The sequence below is a fragment of the Lissotriton helveticus genome, chromosome 4_1 (genome assembly GCF_964261635.1).
Source record: "Lissotriton helveticus chromosome 4_1, aLisHel1.1, whole genome shotgun sequence".
NCBI lineage: Eukaryota > Metazoa > Chordata > Amphibia > Caudata > Salamandridae > Lissotriton > Lissotriton helveticus.
This window is the reverse complement of record NC_136063.1, coordinates 2,026,551,694-2,026,570,516: the sequence shown is the minus strand read 5'-3', so window position 1 is coordinate 2,026,570,516 and position 18,823 is coordinate 2,026,551,694. Positions and strand designations below refer to the sequence as shown.

At 44.6% G+C, this 18,823-nt stretch overlaps 1 protein-coding gene across 1 annotated transcript in view; it reads right to left on the bottom strand.

Annotated features, from left to right (window-relative positions):
* Positions 1-18,823, bottom strand: part of PASD1 (PAS domain containing repressor 1) — a 477,069-nt gene that overhangs the window by 29,213 nt on the left and 429,033 nt on the right. The window contains exons 14-17 of the mRNA XM_078685964.1: positions 17,169-17,275; positions 14,905-14,991; positions 13,324-13,482; positions 980-1,192 (exon numbers count right to left, since the gene is read on the bottom strand). Coding sequence (XP_078542090.1) covers positions 980-1,192; positions 13,324-13,482; positions 14,905-14,991; positions 17,169-17,275 — 566 coding nt within the window. The remainder of the gene's footprint in view (positions 1-979; positions 1,193-13,323; positions 13,483-14,904; positions 14,992-17,168; positions 17,276-18,823) is intronic.

Below are 18,823 nucleotides of genomic sequence, written 5' to 3'. Positions count from 1 at the left end.
ACAATAATCTGAACAAAAGCCAAAATAAAGAACCAAAAGCAGTATCTTACCTGTGGAATTGACAGGAAACGAAATAGGAGGAGGGAGAAGAGGGTGGAATTGTTGTTCCTTCAATGGACCTAAAAAGTATCCTAATGTGGTATGTGCCTGTCGAGGATGGGGCCGCCCTCACTATGTAATGACTGGGACGAGGAGGACGATATGAGGGGGTAATAGTAGATGCTTACTTATTTTTTGTTGTGCTCCTTTTTTTTGATGCAACTCTTTTCTGTGCTGCCAGAATTCCCAGAGTGGGACTTCCAGTAGCAGGAAAACGAGATTATGTGACCGAGCAGCCATGATTTTTCCTCTCTGCAACTCTGGTAACTGTGGTGAAACACAATGATGGCACATAGATGGTAAGCAGATAAAGATGAAGTTAAAATATGGTGACTGGGAATTTCATTGCAGGTGTGAATTTCTCTGAATATGCATGCATATGCACGCATAATTAAAACTTTGCCCGCTGTGATGCGCATAACCCTCCTAATCGTTCATTAAAGGTTACATATTAGATTTTGAAACCTGCACTCCGTGACAGATAGTTGCTTATTCAGGGTTTTGCATATGGGAATTCTGTGCAAATAAATAAACTATGCTCTTCTGGGCTACTTAACTTATGCCCACATTCTGTCAACCACCTTTACAAATCAAACACAGTATGCAATCCTATCTTGTGATATTTTTAATCTCAACATTTTTAAAGTTAATGCATATCTGCCAAAAGACGTAGATAGGACGGCCTACAAACTGGCATTTTTTTTTGTTTCAAAGGTATATATTGGAAGGCGTGTCAAAGTTCATACCAGAGAGTTAACCAAAGGCACATTGACAAAGGGCATTCAATTAGAAATCATGAGGTACTTTATGGGAAATAAAATGTCCCAGGGTTCCCTGCCTGACCAAAGAGCCTCAGGGGTGGTTTCCTGCAGCTTCTCACCTGGGAAGAGGTCACCGGTGATTCCCTGAGGAACTGGTGTGGAGAAGACACTGTGGGGCTACAGTAGCGTTTTGGTGGCATTAAACCTTGAGGCTTCTTGGATAGATCTGATCCTTGTCTGGCCACTGGTGTTTGTTGTCGAGATTGCCTTCTTGGGTCCTGCTGATGCTGTGTGCTGGCAAAGCTTGCAGGCATGGGCTGCTGCAGCAGCATCTTTGAACAAAATTGAAAATCATTACACACTTATTGCATTTATCGCATAGTGATTACTATACAACAGGTGCTAAAATGCGATGTAATAACATAATCTACGCTATATTTTCATTGAACGTGTTTTCCAGGTGTATTTCTTCCGTAGGCACTATGGTGCATTCTATAAGAGGCTTGTATCACGCTTACTCCACGCAAAGTGGTACATGTGTAAAACAAGTCTCTAAGTCAAATTTATGATGCCAAGCATAGTCACTTTGCATGGTTTTGACCAGCTCACAAATTGCTGTGTAGCCTTACTCTGCATAAGGGAGGCGTTCAATGGGTGTTGCAGTGGGTGTTCTCATGCAACTCCTGTGGTTATTGGTGCATTCCCAGATTTTCAAGGACATATAAACTTGGGAATTGCCCAAACTCGTATGCTTCCCCAGGTGAGGCGTACTGCATATAAGCACATGTGTAAAGATGAAAAAGCCTCTCAGGATTGTTTTTGTGCAGGAAGGTGCACCTTCCTGCCCAAATTGAATCCTGCATGCAATGGAGGCACACTTGCACCATGGTTCAAGGGTGCCTGAGTTGGTGCTAGGCTGCCAAAATGGCACCAGCGCAAAGATAAAGGACAGGAATGAGCTCTAATGGATAAATTCGGTGTATACTTGCCTTTCCTCTATGACACAGTGCAGCACAGCAAGGTGACATGCTGAGCTGCCTTGCACCACTAATTTCATAAATATGTCCCTACGTGTCGTTCATAGGTGGTACATAACATCATATACAGTGGAATGGATGTAGAAATCGGTGGCCGATGTGATAACTGGGAACGTACAACAGCAGCACAATTCGTATACCTCACGAAACATATACTAATGTATTGTTTTAGTTTTTACTTTACATTTTGACAATTTGAGGCACAGTGAGAAAAAGGAATATGCTCACAGTCACCCACTGTTAATTGAAGAGGCAAAGGTGGGGCTAGAGCACATCTAAAATGCATGCATCTTTAATTACAAGTAGGGAGTTGATGTAGTCAAATGTGTAAACTGCTCAGCTTGGAGTTCTGAATTTTACTATTTTTCTCAGCACCTCAATGCAAATCGCGTGATTCTGGACAAATAACTTTGCAACCTTAAGACTCAAAGGATAAAATGTAAAACACTAAGGCGCCTATTGCAGATGCCCTGCAAACTGTACTGTCTCTTTTGTACAAATTGACCTCTGTTGGGTAGCAATTGTGTAGAGTTCAATATTTAGCAGGTGCACTGTTTGTATCCGATTCTGTTTTGCGCACATCAACATAGGGGTATCATGTTAACAGTGCATATCAGTTCCCATTATGAGCTCTGCAAATAGCCCACATGCGATATTTGGTTGCCTGATGTGTGCCAGGTTTAAATCAGCAGGGCAAATCCCCTAGCGTGTGCAGTTTGTACTAAGGTTGAAATCATTTGCAACAAACAGCAGTTTGCACTTGTTAGAAAGTGGTTGTGACACTGAGCTGCCTGGATTTTTCCGCTTTTGGGCACCTATTTGTTGAGCCTTTACTGTGGGAGAGCCTCAAAAGTTGGGACTCACCACCCACAGTAAGCTCATGATGAAAGAGACTGCATGTGGATTTTGCTGGTGTCACCCTAGCTTGACTAGGCCGCTGCACAGCAGCTGGAGTATGGGGCACCGGGCTGGTTACATGTAGACACGTGTACATGCGTGTGCACACATGTATGGGCTGCATAGGGGAGATTCCTGGTGTGCGCAGTCCAGGAGAAGCTACAAAGTCAATGGTGTGGCAGGACTTATGCAGAATTGGGTGGTGACCTGGAATAGGCTTTATACAGTGGGAAGAAACATGCCAGGAAAAGTCAGTGCACTTTACAGTGTTGATTCCATTATTATCTTATGGGGATAGGGAGCACATGGGCTAGTTTTACTTCACTAGGGCCTACAAATTCCAGACATGCACCAAAGTCCACTGTAACCTATGTGAGAAGAAGTATTCTGCAGAGTCCAAAGTCATATTTGTGCTGCTTTGGGTCATCCAGAAATGTTATATTTCTCCGAGTCAGCTCATAACCAGGGCCTGGCTTTGGGCTGACCCCAGCAGCCTGGATTGATGAACTTCCCTCCAAGGAGAGAAGATGGGTGGAGCTACAGGCTAATCGAACAGCAGCTGTCACTGGATGCCAGGCACCAAGCTGCACCAGGGAGAAGTCAGCACTGGGGGGAAGGGGCTCTCAGAGACCATGTGGCAGGAGACCCTGGACGACGCTATTTTGAACAAACCCAGAGGCCTGGGCAGGAAGGAGGGAGCAGGGGCAGAGAAGTGATGTGTCGCTGTGTGATAGGGCAAACGGAGACTTCATTCCAGCCCCTCTCCAAAATCTTTGAAAAGAATTTGCACAGGACGACGAGCTCTCTATGGGGTGTGGTCTGCTGAGGAAGAGGGAGCTGGAGCCTGGCGCAATGGGCAGTTGGAAGGAGGAACCCCCTGACTGTCCCAGGATCCTGAATGGCGCCAAGAGAAGAGACCAGGACCAGTGCGCAGAAGCAGGGGCCTCTGCGCAGGGAGAAGAGAGGCCCAGGAGGAGAGCCAGGCAAAAGGCTGGCGCAGGGAGCCAGTGAAGACAGCTCCCTGCTGAATCCACTCTCTGTGGAGGGCAAGGGAAAGTGCTCACAGTGGCTGGGGTGCGCCACCAGGAGCAAGAAGAGGCCAAGATCATGAAGATTGGACCCCTGGAGGCAGAGATAGGTGCCTCAGAAGGTAGGCAACATTTGATCTCTGGCAGACTGACGACCAAGCATGTGGGTCTCCGCCGCCATTCTTGGATATGCCCCCAGGGTGGATCAGGTCCCGGGGGGTTCCCCCAAAAAAGTAAGGACAGGGAGCGCCATTGCGCCCCCTGTGAAAATGGCCTTTTGGGGGCCCAGGATCCCAACTCCGAGCCCCTAAGCAAAGCCGGGGAGCCCGGGGAGCACCGCCACGCTCCTGTGAAGTTATGCCAAAGGGGGTGCCAGGAGCCCACCCTGGCCCCCGAAACGACGAGAGGAGGGGGAGCCCCGTCGCGCCCCCCCTTAGAGAGATCGCTGGGCCTGGAACCCCCAACTCTAGACCCCAATGAAGGCGAGGAGGAGGAGGAGGGGGGCGTGCCATCACGCAACCCCCGATGCGGGTGAAGCAGAGCAGCAGAGTCCCGTCGCGCTCCCCGTGAAGATTCGTCTGGGCCCGGGATCCCAACTCTGGGCCCTACCGCAGAAGTCAAGTCGGGAGTGAGAAGAAGGTGTCAGTTAGAGGGGGGGCCCGGGATCCCAAACTCCGGGCCGCCGTGCGGTGAAGAACGAAGGGGGGAGTGCCGCTGCATTCCCCCGCAACAGCGGGAAGGCGGGGGGAGTGACATCACACTCCCCTCAGCGTCTGCCCGCCAGTGCGGGCAGACTGACATGAACACTTCGGCTCCCGCTGCCACGCCAGATGGTGTGGGTGAGCGGGGAGCCAACCATGGGCAATTGAGGAGGTGAGAGGGGCGCGGGTGGGACCGGGTCCCAGCAGAGCCAGCTGGAGCAGCCAGGGGTTGGCTACCCAAGCTGAAGCACTCCCCTGGGGGTCCGGGTGGGACGGGCTGCCCAACGTGCCTGGAGATGCGTGGGGTGGGACCAGGTCCGCGAAGGAAAGCAGCAGGAGTGGCCGGGGTGGGCTCCCCGAGCTGTGCAGCCGCACCTGCCATGAGGGGTCCGGGGCGGACCGAGCCCCCATCGGGATTCCCAGCGGCGTGAGACCGCCGAAGATGGAAGCGCGGCTCTCCCCAAGCAGCGGGGAAGCCGCTGCTATGTTATGCATGGAGCCGGGAAGCAGCGCCCCATAATGCATTGCAGAGCCTGAACAGACCTGCATGGGAATGGACGTTTTTCAGCTTGTGATGGCCCCAGGCGGATGGGGTCGCAGCCCAAATGCATGCAAAGGTGCAAGGGGAGTTGCCAGAGCAACGCAGCCACCCCCAGCACGAAGATGGAAGTCCCCCCCTAAGTCTCATGGGGAATGGAAAAGAATAACCCCTCAACGGCTAAGCCAGCATTTTAACACCTCCTGGCCTGGAACTTCAGTTCTACAGCTGGAGGTGTATTGAGAAGTACACCACAGGATGTAGGACTGACCTGGGGATGTCTTGAGAAGGGCATACCCTGGAGATGAAGAGGTGTAATTGCATTTGTAGTGCATTTACTAATGTTATTTCTTTTAGAGGGACTGAAGGTCATGTGCAATGGGAAGTACCTGTGTAAGGTGATGTCATAAGCAAAGTGGGGATATATTGCCAGACATTCTTGCTAGGGTGTCTGGCTGTATATGCATAATCATGTGATTTCATGCCTTTAGGGGCTGTAATTGCAACACATTCTAATGTCCAACAAATGTGAAGAGTACTATCATTCTAAAGTGATGCTTAAACATGTGTTCTTGTTGCTGCGCTTAGGAGAAGAACCCAGACTGGTAGACCTTAAGATGTAGAGGTGTAAACTTCATAGTCAGTAGAAAATGCTCTGTCAGGGTTGTGTGTACCTATTTTAAATGCTTGTTGAGGTTATGGGGTGAGTCGCCGCTGCGATGATACCAATGTGCAGGGCCCTTGCTCCAGGTTAGGTTAAACTAACTGCATTTGGGGGCAAAATGATGTGCATACATGGAAGTGGTGGTACTAGAACCCACCCCCCTGCTTGAGGGGTCGAGAAGTTATGCAATGTCACAAAGCAATTCCAACAGCTTATGTATATTTGTAAATTGGTGAATAGTATTGAGTAGTGTGTGTGTTTAATAAATGTACTCTTACTTTTATCAAGCAAAGTACAGACTGCACAATCCATTATTGATTGTTATTGCTGCGCACATGTAATGGCGATTACTAGCTCACACCACCTCCCTTGAGTAAGTCTCAGACTGCTCTGCAACGCTACCCTCTGAGAGTCAGGCGCTACAATTGGGTGTTTGGTTCCCAGTGAAGGACAAATGTAGTCATGTTATTTGTGCAGGCCTCACAGATACGGTCTCGTTTTCCAACAGCCTCCAAACAGATTTACCTCCCGACTGTGCTTGGGGCCTTACTGTTCAGTAGCAGCTGCTGTGCGGGCGGAGTAGCGGGGCGATGGATATGGGACAAAAACAGAAAACTAGAAAGGAAAAAGCAAAAAGGTACCTGATCTTTGCCCGCTGCTCTTCTGCTCCGGGTCTCGCTGCAGCTGCAACACAGGCTCCCAGTGCCCCTTGCGACCAATCCTGATGCTGCTCTCATGTTTGATAGCAGCATCAGGATTGGCCTGAGCGCAGAGAATTTGTGCACACAGTGAGACTGGGAGCCTGTTCTTTGCTGTCTCCAACCCGGAAAAGCAGCTGGGGTTGGAGACAGCTCAGGGCGCATGTGTGTTTGCCAAACACACTTGCGCACCAATACCAATGCCCTCCAGTACCTCTCCTGACTGCCCCTGCAATGGCACCGCCCCAAGACTAGAACTTGAAAAATAAAACGGTAATATACCCAGTTTATTATCGTTTTATTTTTCAAGTTGTGAGGCTAGAAGTGATGCGACGCTCCTCCACCTTAGCGGAGGAGCCGCCACTGTAATACTGTACAGGCCCTTCTTATGAGTTGCCTAGTAATCTCCCTAGTAACCCCATTTCACGGAGTAATACCAGAGTACTGCTAACTCTAGGTGTCAAGTTTCATGGGAAATTACAAAATTAGCCTGCTAGATGAGGAACTGCTAGGGGGACCTGTAATTCCGGGTCTTGTCCCCGGGAATTACTCGATTTGCATCTGAGCGTCATCTGCAGACTTCTGCTGCCTGAAGCAGCTTACATCTCCGACTGAAACAAAAGATGGCGCTGCTCGGATAGACCTCATAATTCCGATGAGGTCGCCCCAATGGAAAGGGACCTCGTAATGAGGTCCATAGTGTCCCCTCCGAGATTGCCATAAGTACTCGTCATAGTCTCCCCCTTTCTTGTTCCTATAATACAGTCTCACCCACATTTCACAAACTGTTCAAGGCTCAAAACAAAACAATTCAAAAGCAGCTCCCACAATAAAGTGGTCTTTGTGAAGCCATTCAGTGCTCCTTGCTGCAAAGTTTACAAAGTCCAAAATATCATTAATAAAACGTGACAAACAAAATAGTATTTTTTATAAAGTCAAATGAATTTCTGCGACACCATTAAATACATGATTGAGCAAATATGCAGTGTTTGCGAAAACTGTTTTCTCAAATGTGAAGCCTTTCTGGAAACATTGGTGTTACCGCTGGTGCAACTCGGAAACAACAATATTAGTCTCAAGTAATTTTAAATGGTAAACTTAAGACTCTGTAATTACCCGGGTCACGGGGTCAGAGCAGAGTTCAACGCCTGGTGGTATAAAATGTCACTGTCTATTGCAAATACACCTAACTCTGAAAGCAGAAAGAGGTTACCACTGCTCACTGTTTCCAAGCTATGCTTTGCGCAGCTAATGCACAACAATTCAGAGAAATTCTGAGTTAAATGTACTGTGATTTAAAGAGTGTAAACCTTTTTTTACAGGCGCATTGAATATAAAATATATTAAAGGTTGGTTGTATTGTTTGTTAAGTGATGTTGTATAATAAAATATGAATATAGATTCCATTAAGGTGCACAAATGTTTTTGAAACATTGTTACTTGTCCATTCACTCAGTGCCTGTACAAACATTCACCTTCCATGCTAATTGCTGCTATCACTTGTCTCAAGTATAACATTAACATAGTAACATATTGTTCTTTGTAAGTTCTGCTTAGAACACTTAACCTCTGTTGGCCATGGTCCCTTTTACTGTCATTAGCCAGATGCAGTCTACGGGGCCGATTCACAAAAGCATTTAAGAGCAGGGGATGTATAACTGCATAAGTAATCTCGATCACACCCTTGTGAGGAGGCTCCTACATGTTTATACCACCGGCATTTAAGCCGGTGATAGATTGCATTTCCTTGTTTTTCTCCAAAACTAATATATCCATTGACACTACAAACTGAATCACTCTACTAGTGGCTAATTGCCTAAAATAAAAAATAAAAAAAGTTTGTGGGTCCAATGTTTTTCCTAGGAGCCCACCACCTGCGATGTTGAATTCTGGGGTTATTGAATACCTAAGTTGTCTAGTTTTGATTCCACCTCATGCCTCGTTTTCCCACCATTTTATAATTCCTTCCACTTGGTCTCACTCTAAAAGGTTATTTGTCCTCCCTGCTTTCGCCATTTAAAACAGTTTTTCTAATCTTTTTTGCTTTTCTCTCTCTTACTCCTGGCGAAAGTCTGATGATTAAAAATAAGTCCCGTTCACCAAGCTGAGGGCCAGTGCCCACCACCTGCAAAACCAGCTCAAATTAAGGACTGTAAGTAATAACATTGAGGAGAACTGAAAAGGTAGCAGGAGAGGCAAACATTACCTTCATGTACTCTTCTAAATGCTCTACTGTATTTATTAAGCGTTACCTTTAGCTTGGCAGCCCACTCTTCCAAATAAGGCTCATCAAATGACTAATTTAATTAGCTTTGAAGCTAATCTTTTAGTCATCCCATTCTGAGCCACCTGCTGAGCACTTTGCTACATATTGTTATCTTGGTGCCACATCAAAACACTCTGCCTCTGCATCAGGACGTTTTACATATTTAATGTATTTTAAAACTCCTTTGGGAAAAGAGATTACCTCAGTCTGTGTGAAAATAAATTTGCATCAGAATATATCCACCATGCAGTCCAGCTGGGACGTACACTTAATACTTTTTAAGCCACTCTAGCATTTCAGTGGGTAATGGTGCCGCTGTGTGGGCGGGGGGCATGGAGTGGAGATTACAAGGTGACGTCCTATGAAGACATGCAACTGTGTGTAGCAGAGATTGTCTTAGATTAGGGACACTTGTTTTTGTAGTAACAACAGTTAGGTACTCTTTGATGTCGCCTGCATTTAAAGAACATGAATCCCTTCAGTATTTCCTGTGAATGAGTGCTACAGGGATAGTGCAAGCAGGGCCAGCTTTAGGGCAGTGCGTCTGATGTGGTCGCACTAGTCGCTGACCTTGGGAGGGGGCGCTGCCCTCAGGAGGGGGACGCTATGTTTACCAATAACTTCTGAGTTAAAAACTTCTTCAGTAGAGTTCCTTGTGCGTTCAGTTTTCAGGCAGCATTAAAAATGTCAGGATAACTCTTGTCATTAATGTTCCTGCTAGAGAGAGAGATCGGATTTTTGTCTAGTAGCAGGTTTGACTCACCATAAATTAACACAAAGGGTTAATATGCCTGCTGCAAAGAACAAATACTGTGAAGATATCCTTTTATTACAGGGGCATAACACATGCCCCCGCATCCCCGTGTTGCGTGAGGGGCCCTTAAGCTGCGGGGGGGCCCCCTCAGACAGTACTCAGACCTGAGCGCTCCGGATTAAATCCAGAGCGGGGCCCCTCCATGCACTTTGCAAGGGGGCCCCTTAAACCTTTGTTATGCCACTGTTTTATTACAGCAGTTCATGAGATACAACCCTAATATAGAACCGTGACTGGTACAAACTGACATCAAAGAGCTGCATACAAACTGCATAAAATAGGTTAGGACGTTATGTTTTTTTACGCCCAGTCTTTCATTATCTATTCTTAATGTTGCTGAAAAGTGTTTGCTTTGGGTAGATATACATTCTTATTAGTAAACTCAGCCTTTACCAGTGCTTTAACAAATGAAATGTGGGTGAGCGCAATGAAACCTTACGGACGCAATATTCTGCCGGCCACCTTCCCGTGGTGCAGGGGAAACCATTGCTGTTTGCAAGAGCAATCTTGCACCCCTCTACTAATGGCATCCAGGTCAACAGCCTAGTCTTCCTGTAGAACCAGCCCTGGGCTGCGGTAGCTCTTAGAGCCTCATTATAAGTGTCCTGGACCTTACCAGATAGTTCTGACTCCATGGACTTAAAATTACTGGGGCTACCAGGAACAGCTCGGTGCAACGTTACCACGAGTAACAACTGGTTTCACCAGTATTTCCTCATTACTCAGAGTAAACTAGGAGTCCGATTCCACTGATAATGCTTCATTGTATCCCAAAGTGGTACCAATGAAACTTGTAATTCTGATGGGTCCGATAACAAGAAAAACTGGCCCTGTCAGAAACAAAATGGCTCTCATAATCAATGCCTTAGTGTGTTTGCCATTCTCTGAGAATGCCTTTTCTGCGAATTGTGAAAAGATATAAGTAAGCGCTCGTACACATTGAAACTTCATGGTGAATAAGATGGCTGGATCACGGTTAGTCATTTTCGGAGGCCAATTACTACCATCATTAGTCAATACTCTACGAATTTTACAGACAAGTACATGTTCAGACTGAAATGATCGTAAATACATTTGCTGTGTCTTGAGATCCAACATGGATATGGCCTCGATTTCCATATTCTCTCCCTATAGATTTTTATTTATGTATCTATTTCCAACATAACGATGCGGCAAAGACTGCAAGTAACTAAAAAGGAAATGATCTACTTCTGTCCTTTTTTGCACCCATAGTTGTGACTTCCTCTACACGGTATGGTTGTTCGTAATGCATTCAGTCTCTTTGGTATAAGCAAGCCTAAATTTTCCTCTATTGGGGTTGGTCGGACTGGGACAGAAAATAGGCCCGGGCACCAAATAGAAGCAGCCCCGGGTAGCAAACCAGATAGCTAAAATAAAATGGCCCACATTTAGAAATCAGGCCAGTTTTGAACTTTTAAAGACACGCCGGATTGTTAATTTGCGAGGTATGGCCCACTCCATACATTTGCGTTTCCTGCAGGCAACGTTTGTGGCAATATCGGGGAAATCAACAGTAACAAGCATTTGCAATGCAATCGGTCTCGCCTTTGGGACCTTTTATGTATTTAGCTATGGAGCACATTAGCCTGGGTGTTGAAAAATCTACTGTTCTTTAACATGGAGGGAAGGTAAGCACCAAACTTCGTGACACGCCAGGTATGGGAACACATAGAGAGAAATATTGCTTGTCAGCGGGAAATGGTATTGTCCAAAGCTCTGTTTTAATAGAAAAGCAGAGCCTTCGGTGGTCATATTACTGAAAATACAAGATTTGAAAAAAATATTATTGTCTACGGGTGCTCGTGGAAGACAATTTCTATGGACTGGAATCAGAGAATGCTAAAAGTGATTCTGGTATTTTACTGGCCTCTGCTGGTCGTTTTCTATCAAGACAGTCAAATAGAGGTAGTTTAACTGAAAAAAAAGCAGAAGCAGACAAGTCCTAGGGCTGATCCCCAGAGCCCACAAAGTACATACACATATACGTATACGTATATAGTAAAGTATATACTAAAGTATATACAAGAGGTCTCGAAAGCTCGACCTAAATACTGTCCCACAAACTGGTAAAAAGCCGGCCCACACACTGATCTATCAGGCCAGCCCATCAGGCATTACCTGACGGCGTATAGGCCAGTCCAACCCTAGCCCCTTTGCAGTCTGCTGCACATTATCCTTTCTCATTGGCTATGCCCATTTAGTGGACCTGAAGCATTCTCTTTTAATCTGTGACATCTCTAACCTAGAATAGGGCTTAAAAAGGGACCTGGTTTAGGGTGGGAGTCAAAACTGAATAATGAAGCCCTTAAAAATTAAGTTTAAATGAAGACACCTTCTATCAACACCTGCTACACTCTAAAAATGAAACTTGGTATACAAACTCCTAGCATGTACTTTTTAACCAGCAGTGGTGGGTGATTACAGGGACGTTTTTTTCGGACATGAATCGCGTGTTCCAAACACCCATTGGCTTCTTCGACCAACACCATATCGGCAGGTGACAGCGAATAAAGATGACTGGAAGGTGCTCGCATTGTCTCTGTTATTTTGAAATTTTGATTTGGGTGCAGGGACTCCTAACTCACTTCCAGACAGCTGTGCGGATGAAATTGGATGATTACTCTATCATGAAGACAAGGTATGCGACTATGCTAAAATATTGGATACAGAAATAATGTATAGTTTATACTTTCCCTAATTAGCGCTGAATAAATTCAATATAGGAGCAAGATGAATACAATATCTATGTATATCTATCTATCTATCTATCTATCTATCTATCTATCTATCTATCTATCTATATGTGTATGTGTGTTGACTTTGGTGTTAGATCTGGCCCTCTGATTTTGATAATTAATTGGAGCACGTAGTAGGAAGTCAGACTGAGAGGCATACCTAGATTTTTTTAATAGAGTAAACGTGATTAGGATAAAGGGAAAAGGCATTTCAGCTGGCATGTGCATAGGGTTGTCTAAATGTCAGTCTCAGGAAGTCTGAAGGTGTTAGTAGAAGATTATGGTATGGACTATGAACGGATGTTAAGAATAAGTAGGGAGCATTTCCAAATGTTCTGAGTTACACCCAAGCCAGAACTGTAGCACATGCATTAAGGTTGTGGTATAGAAAAAGTTGGCGTGTAAGAATGGACTTAGGTCAGAGATGGTGCGTGAGGAGCCAATTTGCCCCTATAGCTCTTAAAAAGTTTCCTTTGCTCACAGTGTTGATCTCAAATGCAGACAGTGGTCTCTGTCATTAATGGTTCTCAAGTTGTAGTTAGAGGCTTGCTCGAATGTAACTGCAGGGCAAGGTGCAAGGTATATATACTGTTAACTTTCTAAGATGCAATACCTCTAGTAAGTCTCCACCTTTATGTTTGTGGTACTACGATGTGTGTGTGTGTTGAAGTAGAAGAAACAGGAAGGTATTTCCCGTAGAATTGTATACGTTTCTATTTAGAAAATAGATCATATTTAAAATGTAAATTTAGCAGCAAGGTAACCTTGCACCTGCATTATTTTTGACCATATTAAACTTTATTAACTCAAGTCTTTGAGTAAAGCAGTTTTTGTGAAAGTTATGAGAACTCCTGTGCTTTAGGCTGGTAGCACTGGATTCACCAGAGCGTGCACAAATTTAGAGAAAGAACATGTTGCCATTGATGAATGCTTAGTTCATTATTTTCAGTGCCAGCGCCCTTCATACTCTTGATCTAATTGCAAATGGGCAGAGTACGCTTAGTGGGTGCAGCGCATTACATAGTAAGTGCCTGTTCATTCCGCGCAGGGGCGATGCCCTCTACCTGCAGGTTGGAGTCTTGCACCATCTGCAGCTGCTCTTTGATAACATGGAGCTCCTCCTGCTGGGTTTTGATGTCTGCCTGCAGGATGCGTGTCCTTTCCTCCAGCTGCTCCTTGAGTTGGTGCATCATCCCTAGCTGTGCAGGGAAAGGGTACGCAGGCTGCATAAAAGAGAAACAAAACAATGAACCTCAGCACGCAACATCCAGTCATCTAGGGCCGCCTCGCCGCAGTATAGCACAACGCCAAGCAGCCGAACCAACCTTAGGCTGCACAATCTGAGCCCAATGAGAATTTGTGTGTCAGTGATATTTAAAGGAGTTTATTTATTTTTTAATTAAAGACCCTTATGTATGTGCAAACACCTGTATAATACAGAGATATGTAGATCCTAAAGACAAAGTTCTTTTAATGATCCTTTGTTCCCGAGCTCTTTTGGTTATTTGTTTTGGTAGAGTTATGCAGGTGATGGAATGGGTAAGAGAAGATATTGTTAAACAAATGCCACATACACCGTTGCACTAAAGAAGAGAATGGCTAATGGGTTTTTAAAGAGCTCTTGATGGCCACCAGATAGCCACAGAATGGCTATTAAATCCCTGCACCTCATCCTAACCTACTATAATTTCATTAAGTGGACAGACTTTCTCAGTCTCTTTTTTATTGTGGCTTGATTATATGTGTGCTATTACTAATATTACACCCCCCCACCCCTCCGGAATATGAGAACTGGCAGCAGGCCTGAGTGCAGCACATTAGTGAAATACGGAACGGATTCATGCCCTCCGGGGGCTGTCAACAAGGGCACACTGACTGTGCGCCACCTTTATATTTTTTTCAATTTAAATAAACTTTTTTATTTTTTTGCTACACTTTACCACAGAGAGACTCCGCAGTCGGGGCAAAGACTACAGTATGGTAAGGTATAGGGAAACGTAAAAATTGTAATATTATAGTAAATACATTTCCTATGTATGATTTTAAATATAGAAAAAAAGCAAAAAAATGCTACAGCACTAGTTACTTAATTTTGAATTCAATATTTAGTTTAAATATATTACATTAAAATTATTTTGCTGAAGTTTACTTTGAAAATAAATCCCCACCCACAGCAAAAATATTGTATTATTCAATAATAATTATTTAAAGTGATGTATAGAATAAATCAAAAGCGATTTCATTATATTTTATAGAAAAAAAGTTACATACATTTTGAAATATTCAGAAAAGGTTATTCAAATATTTGATAATTAATATGTTTTGTCATATATATTTGTTAACATTAAATTACATATATTTGTAGCTATGTTAAAACATTTATTTAATTGAACATCATTAACACCTTTCTGAAGCACCCTGAAAGTATATAAAAGTTTCTTCCTGCAATATTGTACATGTCTGACTAGGATCTGGCCTTTGTCAACAGCTCAGGCATCATATAACATAATACATAAAATGACACGATGACCTTGTGTGACATAGCATGTCAAGCACCAATCATATTGGCAATGGTCACCCATACCTAACATTCTAAAAGGGCAATCATACCTAAAATACAACAATGAAAAATCAAACAAATATACCAGAGTAGCTTGCTGAGGAGGGGGTATTGGCTGGGCAATATGATGCTGGGGTAGATGTTCAGTTGGCACTTGAGGGGGTACTATAGCCTGAAACACAAAAGTACAGGAGATGATCTGATTAAAAAGGAGAGAAAACATCCTTCTGTTGTGTAATCAACGTACACGTTCCTTAGTGAGGATGAAGAGAAACATCGTTAAGATACTTCCCTAAACATAATCAATTCTAGCAGTCAATATACTTCAGTGCGAAGATTTTTGTGACATTTATTGCTGTTAAAAGTTTGCAATATTAGATAAAACTTTTAAATTAGCTATCTTAAAATTATTTTGGTGACATTTTGTGAAATCTGTGACTCAGCTTCAGTATGCTAAAGGAACTAGAGAAGAGTACAGAATTCAAACAGTTATTACTTAATGCTTGACGGCCATTTTACTGTCTTCTCCTGAAAATTCTACTGCACTTAACAAATCACACATGAGAAAATGCACATATTTCAAGCCCATTAGCTAGGTACACAAAGTCATTAATTAACGTAGGCTAACCTACGTTCAGCAGAAATGACATGATTACCAGCTCAACCATACCTCTATGCTGGTCTCCCAACCTTTCATTTACATCTCTTATTTTACTTCAGCTTCGATTGGGCTGTGCCTCAGCAGCTCATGAAGCCTGCTTCTATATCCTGTATCTTGAGAAACTAGGATGAACCATTGTTCACTTGAATATCCACAGTCTCTTTAAGATCCACCTCTTCTCCATAGATTAATTGTCTATATGCTGTCCAACATTTTCCCTCTAAATCTTGTCTTATGCATCCTGGATTGTAGTTTTGCATGCTGTTAAAGCTAAACAAACCATCTAAATAAATATATTTTAAAGAAACTGCAGTACTACTATTCCACCTACATGCTATGAAAATGCTGAGGTGTAACAAATCTTACATTTTAAACGGCGGATCAGGCACTAAGATACAAACATGTAGCAAGCTTGTTTTGAGTTGGAGCTCCTGCAGCACATTGTAAGCCATGTGAACACCTTGTCCAACTGAATCAATGCCTGGTAATGCTCACGGCATTCACTTCCACTTTGGATTTTAGAGGAAACTATAAAATTACTGATGTATGCATAAGCCATAAGTTAGTGTACATTTATCACTCATAACTGCTAAATGTTTTTTTTTTAAATAGTATATTTCTAAATTGACAAGCGACAAAGTGCTATTATCCGCTATCATGGCTTTTTCATATAAATAGAGAGAGGCATAACTATTGCTAAAACGCACTTTTTTTTCTTTTGTTTTTGATTCAGGAAAAGTTTATTTCAAGTTCATTTAAAGTCTATTGTTGATATGTATACAAATGCTGGATCAGTGATGAACTGTAAATCTTTTTAAAACTATTCTGTGTTTCCTGGAACCTTCAGTAGTGATTAATTCAGTTCTGGTTGGCCTTGTGAATGACAGTGAGTGCACCAGCAGGAGACATGAAAAGCTTCTCTGCCAGTAAACGATAGAGCAGCTTTTGGGAACAGGAAGGGTGAAATGAGTAATCACTGGTCACAGAAACACCTGGAAGGTGGGAGTTCGAAGATGTATATCAGAGGATCTAAAAGGTTGATGTTAAATAGAGGTTAGTGAGAAGGCAGATTTTGAATTGAGGATCCCTCCCAGATATCTTACAGTTGGGGGGCAGGAGGGTAGAGCCTGTTTCCAGATCAGTGTAAGGGAGTGGACATTGCTCAGTGATCTACAGCGTCCAAGACTATCAATGGACCAAATTACTGCAGCAAGACAGAGCCACTGCCCTATTCGGTGAGCTTAGGCAAACCTGTTCCTAACCTTGATGCAGTGTAAGGGTGTAATTTGCTAGTGATAAAACCTCATCAGCAGATGCCACCATTCAAGGCTGCTAAGCCATCTGTATTGCTGTAATGTGTAGTATCTATTGGTCAGCCGCAGGCGTGGTTACCTCCCATTTCCATAAACGTTAAGAGGTCTAAGCCAGGGTTGCTCAATAAGTCACATGTGATCTATTTTGATCTGTTCACATTCAGATATGCAACTACATTTCCAAAACACCCACATGAAGCAAAGTTTAGAGTACATGAAATAACAGCAGTCAGTATAAAAGTGAAATTATTGTCTGGCGTTGTGCTGATTTGAAAAATGTTTCAAAGTACAATTAACTGAGTTCACAAATTACTCAATATTGGACAGGTTTACATGTTACAAAGAAATCATTACACACTGGTTGCTTTTTGATACCTGAGTGCTGCTGGGTGCCAGCCTCAACATTGTCTTGTCTTGTTGACTCAATGGTACTGATTGTCTTGAAGGCGTGCTGGCTTCCGTGGGCCTCATAGATGATGTGGCTAAAAGAATCACAAAGAAATTATAAATACAGGGTTTTTGACTCTATGTCTAACACAACCAGTAAGTTTGTCTGATATGATGCTAAGCGGTGTAGTGGTTTTGTGTAGGCCTGGGCCAGAGTTTGCAGAGTTCTGCATGAGCTAAGTCGCGCTGCTCGAACTGATTTTTAGCGCCGGGAGTTTGTCCTATGCTGTAACATTAGTGCAAATGGCACCACGTGCAGCGCAATTGGGCGCTGCTTTTTCTACCGCTCGAGTAGATGTTCTACTCAGGCGGCAGCTTCCTCAATGCGAGTGACAGGTTTCTCAATGCGAGCGGTGCGACCTGCCATCACCGGGAGTTGGTCTAGCGTCCCATTTTCCTCGCTCACACTCAACAAATTAGCGCTGGTGAGTTACGATAGAGGAAAACCTCCCCTACGCTCAATCAATCAATCAATCATATCATTTGTAAAGCGCACTACTCACCCATGAGGGTCTCAAGGCGCTGGGGTGGGGAATGCTACTACTGCTCGAAAAGCTAGGTCTTTATGAGTTTTCTGAAGGTCAGCAGGTCTTCGATCTGTCGTAGGTGGATGTGGAGGGTGTTCCAGGTCTTGGCGGCGAGGTGGGAGAACGATCTGTCTTTGGAGGTCGCTCTTCGGAAGCGGGGGACTGTGGCGAGGGCGAGGTCGGCAGAGAGGAGCTGGCGGGTGGGGGGTAGAAGCTGAGTCATCTGTTGAGGTACGTTGGTCCGGTATTGTGGAGTGCCTTGTGTGCGTGGGTGAGGAGCTTGAAGGTTATCCTCTTGTTGGCCAGGAGCCAGTGCAGGTCTCTCGGGTGGGGTGTTATGTGGCTGTGGCGAGGGATGTCGAGGATCAGGCATGCAGAGGCGTTCTGGATGTGTTGGAGCCGTCTCAGGAGTTTGGCGGAGGCTCCTGCATAGAGGTTGTTTCCATAGTCCAACCTTCTGCTGACAAGGGCGTGGGTGACCGTTCTTCTCGTTTCAGTGGGGATCCACTTGTAGATCCTGCGGAGCATGTGAAGGGTGTTGAAGCATGAGGAGGAGACGGCATTGACCTGTTTAGTAATGGAAAGGGTGGTGCTGAGGATGACCCCTAGGTTGCATGCGTGGTCGGTGGATATTGGGGCGGTTCCCAGTGCGGTTGGCCACCAGGAGTCGTCCCAGGTCAAAGGGGTGGATCCGAGGATGAGGACCTCCATCTTGTCAGAGTTCAGCTGCAGTCGGCTGTTCCTCAACCATTCAGTGACGGCCTTCATTTCTTCGTGAAGGTTGGTTTTGGCAGTGTGGGGGTCCTTGGTGAGGGAGAGGATCAGCTGGGTGTCATCGGCGTAGGAGGTGATGTTGAGGTCATGCCGACGGGCGACGTGGGCGAGTGGTGCCATGTAGATGTTAAACAGCGTTGGGCTGAGTGATGAGCCCTTGGGTACGCCGCAGATGATCTCGGTGGATTTGGAGCGGAAGGGGGGAAGGCGTCGCTCTGTGTTCTGCCGGAGAGGAAGGAGGTAGTCCAGTCCAGGGCCTCCTCTTGGATCCTGGCGTTGTGG